Source organism: Ochotona princeps, chromosome 9 (genome assembly GCF_030435755.1).
Source record: "Ochotona princeps isolate mOchPri1 chromosome 9, mOchPri1.hap1, whole genome shotgun sequence".
In the NCBI taxonomy this organism is placed as follows: Eukaryota; Metazoa; Chordata; class Mammalia; order Lagomorpha; family Ochotonidae; genus Ochotona; species Ochotona princeps.
In genome coordinates this window covers 45,558,872-45,569,576 of record NC_080840.1, presented here as the reverse complement: position 1 = coordinate 45,569,576, position 10,705 = coordinate 45,558,872, and the positions used below count along the sequence as shown (strand labels likewise).

The window sequence follows — 10,705 nt, the reverse complement described above, 5'->3', positions numbered from 1 at the left end:
GAGAAAAATTAAAAAAAAGGAATACTTGTCCCACTCCCTCCCTCCATACCTCAGCCCTCCCCACCATAATCAGAGACCCACATGGGTGTGTATCCTTCCTAACTACGTAAGCAATGTAAAGAATAAATTTTAAAAAAGTTTGAAGAGACTCAAGTCATAGTTGTAGACTTACAGCTATGTAAGTAGTTTAGAGCTGGCTACTAGTTTCCGGCTACACATGCCATTTTCCTGTGCTATACACACTTCTATGCATATGGTTAGAGACTCCATTTTAACTGAGCACTGTAACAAAGATTTTCCTAATTACCAACATATATGTATTATTTAGCATCAATGATCAGGGTACCAATTCTGAAGGGGAACACGCAATACAATGTAACAATACACATCCAAAGCTTTCAGAGATATGTTGCCACAGAAAGTCAAGCATTTGAACCCTTTTAACTGAGCAGAGTAAATTGAAATAGCAGTGGAAAATTGGGATGACATGGCACAATAGACATCTTTTATGTCTCTGAATAATATGCACCGGAGGGATTTAAACCACAGGAAATATTATTCATGACCAAAATAATCTATTTAGTGACTTGAACAAAATTATAAATCAAAGCAATTTTGAAAAACACCTTGAAGGAGTTTCATGAAAACATTCTTTATTGGCAAGCAGACATTTTAACCTGATTACATCCATCATGCAAAATGACTGACTTCACACATGGTTGTCTAGCTGTTCATTGTGACACAATCTTTTTGGAAATGATTACAAGTTTAAAAATTTACGTCACTGTAATTTTAAAAATCATACAGGAAAATGACTCTCAAGGAAGTTAAACATGAAGTATAACACACAGTTGTATTCCTCATCTTTGTGGTTATTTAGTTCTTTCTCCTTACGAAAACTAAAGTGATAGTCATTTTTGTGTGTGCATCTATAGGCACTCCATATAACTGACAAAAATAATTTACAAGAAGAAAATTTCAGATGATTCTACAAGGTTTGGTTAGTTTTTCATTGTTGTCTTCTGCTAATCCATAAACAGGTAAATGCTCTTTTACTGAAAATGTTTCTTTCAACAAATCATTTCTGTAGGAAGACAAATTTGCTGCATGAAAAGGTACTTTACCCCTGGGAAATCTTTCTGATCCACACTGTTCTATTAACAGACATTAAAAATTCCTGGAAAAACCACATATTTTGATTCCATTTTCCATGAACCTTCTCAAGTCCCCTTGCATATGTATCATCAAAGTTGTTTTTAACAACTGAAAAAGATCAGGGCTTCCCATCACAGGGGAGGCCCAGGAATAATCTTTCTCACCCCTATCATGAGGCTGAGAGAACCTTATTTCTTCCTTGCTGGCAGGGGTGGAGGTGGGGAGCAGAAGGAGATCAGGATTTTTATCTTGTAGTTCTGATAGCATTTCCAGCATTAAAATCTACAGCACAGGTAAATTCACCTGCTTGACATGCACAGTGCCTCTGAAGAAAGGTAAATTCTGAATCTCCTAGTCAGTAGCACATTCAAGTCAACTGGCAGTGAGTTAGGCATGGCAGACTTCTCTAGATACCTAGGAGCAGGTATCCAAAAAATAGTGAAGTGGCTTTGGAATTTGGCAGTGAGTAGAGGCTGAAAAAAGTGTGAGGACTGTAACAGAAAGAGCCTAGATTGACATAGAAATAGGATGTTAACACTAGTAAGGCCTTCAAAGTGTCTAGTAGAGAACATCTAAGTCACCGGAAGGAGTATCTGAATTGCCCTGAAGAGACTGTTAGTATAACGAAGACATCAGGACATCAGAGGTAACAACATCATCAGGAATTCTGAAGAAAAAGAGGAATGTGTCATTGAAAAATTGAAGGAAAAAGACCCTTGCCACAAACTAGCAAAAAGTTTATCTGAACTGTGTTCTGAAGTTGTTTGGAAGGCAGAACTTATAAACTTCAATATTTAGCTGAGACTATTGCTAAGCAATTACAGAAGACATGGCCTATTTAATTTTGGCTGCTTATATAGTAAGAGGAAAAAAGAGGACAGACAAGCAATTCAACCTTTCATGACAAATGGAATTAAGGGGTAAGTTGACTGTGGTGTAAAAAAATTCTGAAATTCATTCATACCAGGGGTCTTCAAAAAAGTTTATATAAAATACATGCTGTGTTGAAAAACTGCATAGGTTTAAAATTTTCTTGTCCCCAAAACAATCTTTTCATTCCATTTTCTACAAACCTAATTTTTAATTCAAGAGGTAAGGGCAGGGAGGAGGGATGACAGGGACAACTTCTACCTGTTGGTTCACGCTCCCAAAAGGGCCTCAAGGGCTAGGCCTGAGAGGAGCAGACAGGAATTCAATACATATCTACCGTGTAGGCAGCTGGACCCAACCCAACTACCTGAGCCATTATTATCTGCTGCTTCCTAGGGTCTGCTGGCAGGAAGCTGGAATCAGCAGCCAGAGTCAAAAACCAAATCCAGGCACTCTTGATATGAGAGATAGGCATCATGGCTTTAGGCCATATGCTCACCCCTACAAATTTTTTGAAGAACCTTTATAGTAAAATAGATGGAAGACTTGGAAGATAAGCCTGTCTCTAACAGAGATGAGGATATGGTTGTACCACCTTTTCCTAATGCCTCAGAAACTTTTAAATATCTGAGCATCCACTCACACAAAAGTTTGTGAGATTGAGGCTATGACTATCGGATCCTTTCAGATGTCTCAAAGATAGTGGTGGGAGCAAGTGAAAAGCATATGTGGAGGAATCTTCTAGATAATGGAGTGACTCCCCAAAACATATGTAGGTGACGTACAAGTTTCTTGACAATGTTATATCAGCAGCAGCATTGCCACGTTCAAGTGAAAGGTACAGAGAATATGAAAGAAAAAAAATACGATATTACACAGCTGCTAGCATTTGCTTTAGGTTGTGAAGAATTTTGAGAGTTAACTGGATTATCCAATGGATGCAATGCTCTGGTGAGTCTTAAAAGCACAGAACCTTTCCTAGTGTTGTCAGAGAGATCCAAACATGTTAGCTCTTAAAATGGACAGAGAAACTACAAGAAAACAAGTGAGTGGCCCCTAGAGTCTAGAAGGACAAGAGAGTCATCCTCCCCTAGCCCTTCTCAAAAAGAATGTAGCCCTGCTAATGTCTTGGCTTTAGAATAATTAAATCTACGTTGGACTTCTAACTTTCAGAATTCTAAGATTTGTGTTATTTTAAGTCACTTATTTAGCCAGTGTATTATGGCACTAAAGGCAAACTATCCCAAAGTGATGATTAAAGATGAGCTGGTGTCTGAGAAGCAGTAAAAGCATGTCTATTATTCATGACACTATTTACTTTGTTCTGGAAATGCTTGGCTTCAACACAAATGCAAACACTTAGGCTGGTGATTCTTTAGATTCAGTCACTGAAGGAATCTACATTCCTGTATTTCCACACTACTTCTGTTTTAGAACAGAATACATTCTGGGTAGAAGACTGATTAGTTTGTACAGTGGGTATCCTAGGGTAGAAATGAATTGAACAAATCAGTGAAGGCGATAAAGGCAGGCTCTGGAAGGGATTCTAATCACTCTATTTTAAAGTGCTGTTCATCTTATTTTCTCAAGAATTGCTGATCTTTGTCTTTTTGTTCTAGTATATGATGGTTATAGATGGGGAAAACCAAACCAAACCAAACCAAAAAACTAAGACCAAAATGTATTTTCTGACATTCACAGTATACTTAACTCAGTAAGCAAGAGAATTTTATAAAATCTTAATAGAAGAAAGAATTATTGCATGATAAAACCATTTGAAACTCAGAATGTAATATATACTTCTTAGTATATATGACAGAAAAAGTTTCAACTTATTTGATCAAACGATTGTTCAAAGGCTGTTGGCCAATGCTGCATCAAGGAACTTTAGTGCAAATTTTATCGAATATATTTAGCAAAAAACAATTTTGTTCATTTTTTCTTAAAAACTAATGTTGCATTAGCACTGAGTATGCAAGAAACTGGTTTGCCTATTTAAAAATCTCTCAACATAAACCAGCCTGCAATTAAAACTCACACATACTTATCTCAAGATATAACCCCATCCAAATTCATCTGTACTAAGACTGAAAGAACAACAACAAAACCAAAATTTATCGGTAAAAAAGCTAAAAATAACCTGGTTGCTTTTACACTGAAAGTATTTTCCTTATCAGTATGAATGCATAGATAGGCATGATATTATTTTAGTTGTTGGAGAATCACAGTGTTAAGAATATCTGCTTCTTGCAGTGTCTGGGTTTCATCTGTTAGATCTTTATTGGGAAAAGAAGTCACAAGAATAAAGTCAAGAGCTGCAAATTCAGGACGGGACTGCACAATAAAGTCCCGGACATCCAGGATTCTGAAGGCAAAAACAAAACAAAACAAAACAAAACAAAACAAAACAACCAAATAATTCATTACACAAAAACAAAACAAATGTATTCATTAGCTAAAATTAGATCATGACAATTTCACATTTCCAACACTTATTTCAAAGTGTGACAATTTCAATTTATACTAATTCAACAGAAGAATTTTTCTACCTTTAAGTTCAAATACAATTTTATATTGTATCTACATTTATTCTACCATGGAAACAATCTTCAGGTGAGTTTTGGATAAGAGTTAACAATGTTCCTATAGTGAAACTACAGGTATATTTTTCAGAGTATAAAATTATATCACTAGCATTTGGCACCAAAAAAGGTAACATGGATTGGGACATGGTGAGATAAGTCTAAAACTCTTACAACCACTGGCCTGGTATAGTAGCCTTGTGGCTAAATGCTTGCCTTGCACGTGCTCATATGGATCCTGGCTCATGTCCTATCTGCTCCACTTCCCATCCAGCTCCCTGCTGTGGCCTGGGAAAGCAGTAGAGGATGGGTCAAAGCCTCAAAACCTCGCACTTGTGTGGGAGACCTGGAAGAAGCTCCTGGCTCTGATTGGCTCAGCTTGGGCTGTAGCAGCCACTTGGGGGAATAAGCCAGTGGATGGAAGATCTTTCTGTATCTCCTTTTTCTATCTTTCCAAATAAAATCAATCTTAAAATCAATCTTAAAAAAATCTATGACAACTATGTCATAAGAATAATTTGAAAAATGGTTTCTAAACATATAACTCAACTAAGATCATCTGCTTCAATGACCATATAAAACTAGCTGTGAACACAAGTGTTGATAAATAAAGGACTGTTAAAGTGATACATATTTAAGACAATTCAAAGTACGGTATTTACCCACAGCAACTTATCTACTTTATACATTTACACATTTTATTTTGATGAATTTGCTATACACAAAAAGATAATCCAATCAGACTTATCATAAATTTTCTAATGAAGCCCAAATAAAATTTTATTATTTTAAAGATGAAACAAAAATATTTATCTAATAGCAGAAGCAGAAGCAGAAATAGCTGCATATACAAACCAAACCAGAGCTCCTGTTAGCTGACTCACTTCCCAAATGCCCATCGCAGCTAAGACTGGGTTGGGCCAAAGTCAGGACCTGGGAACTTACGCCAGGCCTCCCATGGCAGGAATCTAAATTGCTTAGATTGAGACATTGGTGCTGCCTCCTAGAGTCTGCATTAGCAGGAATTTAGAGACAGGAGCCTAGCTGAGCACTGAATTCAAGCTCTCCAATGTGGGCCATAGCTGCCTTAATAAGTGTCTTAACTATCATATGTCCATGTCCTGGTTTTACTATTTAAAATCGATTCCACCTTGCATGGTGTTAGCCATAGACAAAAACCATATCTAAGCTTACATTAGCTAACAGAATAATTCAAATGCATTTTCCTGTTATTTTATTTCTTACATATATATATATCTACTATACTTTTGAAGATTTTTCTATCAAAAATTGAAGTACATGTGATGAATTCCACATTCTTCATCACTCAAGTCAAACATAGTTTTACTTGGAAAAGGCACAGCAGTTAACAGCAAACTAGACATGTTACTGATTTAGAAGCTTACCTGTGTGTACTGTTGAATCTTTGTATCAAACGACTCCCATCTGCTAACCTGATTTGAATTTTTGTAGTTGGCACCGAATCATCAATATCGACAACTGCATTAACTATTGACTTGTTTTCTTCTTCAGGAGAGGAAGGTGTACTGACTATTTCAGGAGTAAGGCTAAGAAAGAAGAATGGAAAAACAGAGAACTAATCAGAATTCATAAGCAAGGACACGACCAACTGGAGATAGCAGATGAACACGCAGATCTAAGGTCATCCTCAAGTGATCCTTTGTTCCGCTTCTGGACTAGCAAAAGCATGACTTCATTTGAATTCCTATACTTCTTCTAACCATGTAACTTACACTAACATTACTTCAGATGGTATATTCACGTCATTTTCACTTTTACTCTGAAATTTTATTAGACTTTCAGCACAATTTCATTAATAAGACAGAGACTTGGTTGCAAACACAGCTGCATTAATTTTGTAAATGTGAGCAATCAACCAGGTCATTTATAAAATAAGAGATAATAAGATGATGTTTTCAGGTATATTATCCCAATAGGTCCTTAACACAGTTATAAAGCAGTGTTTTTAACAGGAAGCACTTATTTTTGCATTTACAATCTAAACTAAACCATTAATATAAACTTAGTTAATAGGATTTAAAAACATTTAAGTAGTTATTTATTTATTTATTTGGATAAAAGACAAATAGTTCCTATGCAATAGTCAGGAATGAAATTTTATTCATGATGATAAAATTGCCATGAAGTTTATTAGACAACACATTTAAACATCTGACCCGGAAGCCAGTGACCTTGGATGCCAGAGACATTAGAAGCCAGTGACATTAAATACGATGTTTTAATACCAGCAGAATGATCAATCCGTCTAAGCTGAAACAATGTCCAAAAGTCAGTGCTTCTTTTAAAATACAAAATTAGCCAATTTTTAAAGCTTCTGTTTTACTTTATTTGAAGGAGAAACAGAGATAAAGATGGGATCTTCCATCAGTTAATTATGCCTGTAACAGCTAGGGCTGGGCCAGGGCCAGGCTGAGGCCAGCAGCCAAAATCCATCCTGGTCTTCCAAATGGGTGGCAGGGCGTTCCGCCCCCCCGCCAAGCCAGGTATTTCAGCTACTGCCTGCTGCCTCCCAGGATGTATATTACCAGAAAGTGGACTCAGAAATGGAGGAGACGGAATTCAAACCAACCATCCTGAATACGGGATGTGGGTATCACAAGCAATAACTCAACCACTATGACACATGCAGGCCCTTCTTCATCTCGATGTTTATTCTCTCAAATACTGTTTTAAATATCTTCCTATAAATTTTCATCTAAAAATGAAAATTTATGTACATAAAATCTTTATGAGCACTGTTGCTTTAGTCCAACATAAATTAATTCATCATCACTCTAATTCCATCCTCTAAGCTCCCTGTCAAAACAGATGATAAAAGGGCTGGCATGGTGGTGTAGGCTGGTACTCTGTGTGCTGTGTCATCATCCCATCTGGGTGCTAGTTGGTGTCTTGGCTGCTGTTTCTGATCCAGCTCCCTGCTGATGTCCTGGGAAATCTGTGGAAGATGGCCCAAATCCTTGGGCTCCTGCACCAAAGTGGGAGACTTGAAAGAAGCCCATGGCTCCCTGCTTCTGACCAGCCAAACTCTGCTTGTGGCAGTCATTGGAGTAGTGGCCCGGCGGATGGAAGATCTTTCTCTGTCTCTCCCTCTCTCTCTACAATTCTTTCAATTAAAATTAATAAATCTTAAAAATAAAAAGATAACAGCACAAAATGAACTGGTTCTGCTGTTAACCCTTCTCCCTTTTTTGTTAGCTATTCCTTAACACAGCTTTTAGAAACAAATTAAGAAATATATATCTACAATACAAAAAATGAGGATATGATAATTTACAACCTGTAACCAGATATTAAGGAATTTTCTAAGTTTGGAACTGAAAGCTTAAATACTTAGAATGCAATTCACTTTATTGAGCAAATAGTTTAACAACCTATACACACACAAAAAGGGATGAAAACTGCAAAGCAGGGACGTAAGAATGCAAAGGACGTCTTCCATCCTAGACTCTCCAACAACCTGGTAGACACATTATTTCTATCATTATTGCCACCATCACCGTCTCTGCTATACTCACTAGTCACTCAACTGACACGAGGCGATGCTGCATAATGGTTAACTGTGCATTCTGTTGAGAGTGAGAAGTAGGCTTTGCACAGAGATTAGGGATGTTGAGAGTACTCAGTCAACTCAGTGTGACTGGAGAAGGTACAGCCTTGTTTGCCCAGCACAGAGCTACATAAGACAGGCAATCCAAGGGCCACAGTCAGGTGAGGAACTGCCAAAGGCTGAAACAAGGAAAGCAAGGACAAGCAGAAAGAACAGCTTATTAGGCTTTGGAGAAGAGAGCATTCAAAGGTAAAGCGACCAAAATGAAGTCAAATTTCATCTGCGCTGGCTGGTGTGAGTTCTTGCTGAATCTTCTGAAAGTGAGTGATTTCTCTTAAGCAGAGAGATTATGACTTCAAGTTATGACTTTCATCATTAATATATAACAGCTCACAAACTCCTCTGCAAAAGTCTACTTTCTAGTCTTTCCTACCCAAAAGAACTCTGTGATTTTTCTGGGTTCTGTTCTGACTCACCAAGTCACCTTTTATCCAACAATACATTTTATAACACTACTTTTTCATTTGTGGTTTCACATCTGTGGCTTTCTTTTACTGTTTTACATGACAGTACTGGATAAGAGTTTTCCTTCTCATCTGATTAAGGACCAAAATCCCCAGTTGAAGTGAAATAATAAAAATCCAACATTCATTTTAGTTTAAGTTGTCTTTGTTGAACAAAGACACAAAAGGGACCCCCTGAGGGAATTTCAAATTGCTTCTTTCCATACACATTTGTATTTATTGGACATAAAGGCAGTTTCTTCACTCAGCAAGCCATCATTACCTCAGTACTTCATGATTCAAAACAGCATATATATTTAAGCTACATTAAATTTCAGGCAGCAGTATAAAGGATCTATATAAACACTCAATAGACATGAATACTGATATTTATAATTATCTATGCATGTTTATTGATACGCTATTCATTCATATGGAAAGCATCTATGTATAGATAGTGCTTACTAATAAAGTTCATAATGTAAAAAGAAGAGTTTTCCTACATTTAGGGTTACTACATAATTAATTATATACCACAATAAAAATTAAGTTATTTTTATCTATTAATATTCATTTATAGATTTCTTAAAATGGAGCTTTGGGTTATTTCCATTTTTATTTATTTTGATTCACAAAACAGTTGCTTGGAACTCTTGGGAAATCAGACATTTTAGAAAGACACTATCTAAATAGATGAAGGTTAATTGTTAAACTTTTATGTTAATGTATTTCTTAATTTCAAATGCTCCACGTAACTCTTCATTTTTAGATACAGATGCTCCTTGACTTACAACAGGGGTATGCCCAGAGAAACTCATCAAAAGCTGAAGATAATAAATAAAAAATGTATCTAACATACATGATCTAGCCAACATCACAGCTCAGCAACACAGCACACTATACAGAACAACAGGCTGTTTCTCCTTGGGATTGTGGGCTGAATGGGGTCTGTGGCTTGCTTGGCCACTGCCTAACATCATGAGGAGTATCCTATCCCATACGGCTAGCCTGGGGGTTCAAAATCCAGAATTCTAGGTAGTTTCAACATTTTTATACCACCGTAAGTTGAACAACTGTAAATCAGGACCCTCTGTATATTTAATTTACGTATTCAACATCCAGATTCATGAATGTTGAATACAGACTCACATTCCCATGCTGTCTGTCTCACATACATTTTCTATATGCTAAAAACTGCCAGTTTTAAAGACTACATTTCATAGAATTTTACAGCTGGAATTTTGTATGACTGCCCTTCCCCACATATTTTGTGCATGGAAGTAAGCAGTGTGATGTGAAAGCTTAGCAGCTCTTCTGGTTATTAACCTGGTGAAGCTATCTGCTTCTTCTAGAGCAGTCATGAACAAATGTTCTAGTGACAGGTTCTTAGCTTCACAGGTCAGTTGACATAAGAGCTGCTTTCATTGGACTGTTGTTGTTAATGTTTGTTATTCCTAAGGAAAGCTTGGCTTTGCCAGAAATTGTAAAACTATCTGGCATCCTATAACAAAATTCTTATTAGCTAAGCTAACAAATCCATTTTTCTATCAACGAAACCTAGAAAAATATGGGCAATGAATAACATGGCATCATCAATACTGCCATGTTACTCTTTTTCATCAGATTCTTTGTCATTTTCTCAAGCTATTTGTCTAGAAAAGAGTAGCTTTCATGAGATACAATCATCAGACGGTTAAATTTGCAGGTTATAACCATTAACTTTTCTCAGCCGTTTTTCGTTTAGGCTATTTCAATTCAAACTCCAAATGTACTATGCTTTTGATAACAAAGATGTGCGTTCTAATATCAACTCTTAGTTATAAATATAAAAGTATGAATATATACACAGCAATGAGATGACTGGGCTTTTTGATCTCTATCCTAATTAAAATCAATCTCAAGAAATATTAAGTTAAACAGACATGGTGGCAAATTAGATCTAGCTATCTTCTTATCTATCTATCTATCTATCTATCTATCTATCTATCTATCTATCTTCCCATCTT

At 36.5% G+C, this 10,705-nt stretch overlaps 1 protein-coding gene across 1 annotated transcript in view; it reads right to left on the bottom strand.

The window, feature by feature from the left end:
- Positions 1-633: 633 nt before the first annotated feature.
- Positions 634-10,705, bottom strand: part of UBXN2B (UBX domain protein 2B) — a 33,276-nt gene continuing 23,204 nt past the window's right edge. The window contains exons 7-8 of the mRNA XM_004580577.4: positions 6,014-6,175; positions 634-4,390 (exon numbers count right to left, since the gene is read on the bottom strand). Coding sequence (XP_004580634.2) covers positions 4,228-4,390; positions 6,014-6,175 — 325 coding nt within the window. The 3' untranslated portion in view covers positions 634-4,227. The remainder of the gene's footprint in view (positions 4,391-6,013; positions 6,176-10,705) is intronic.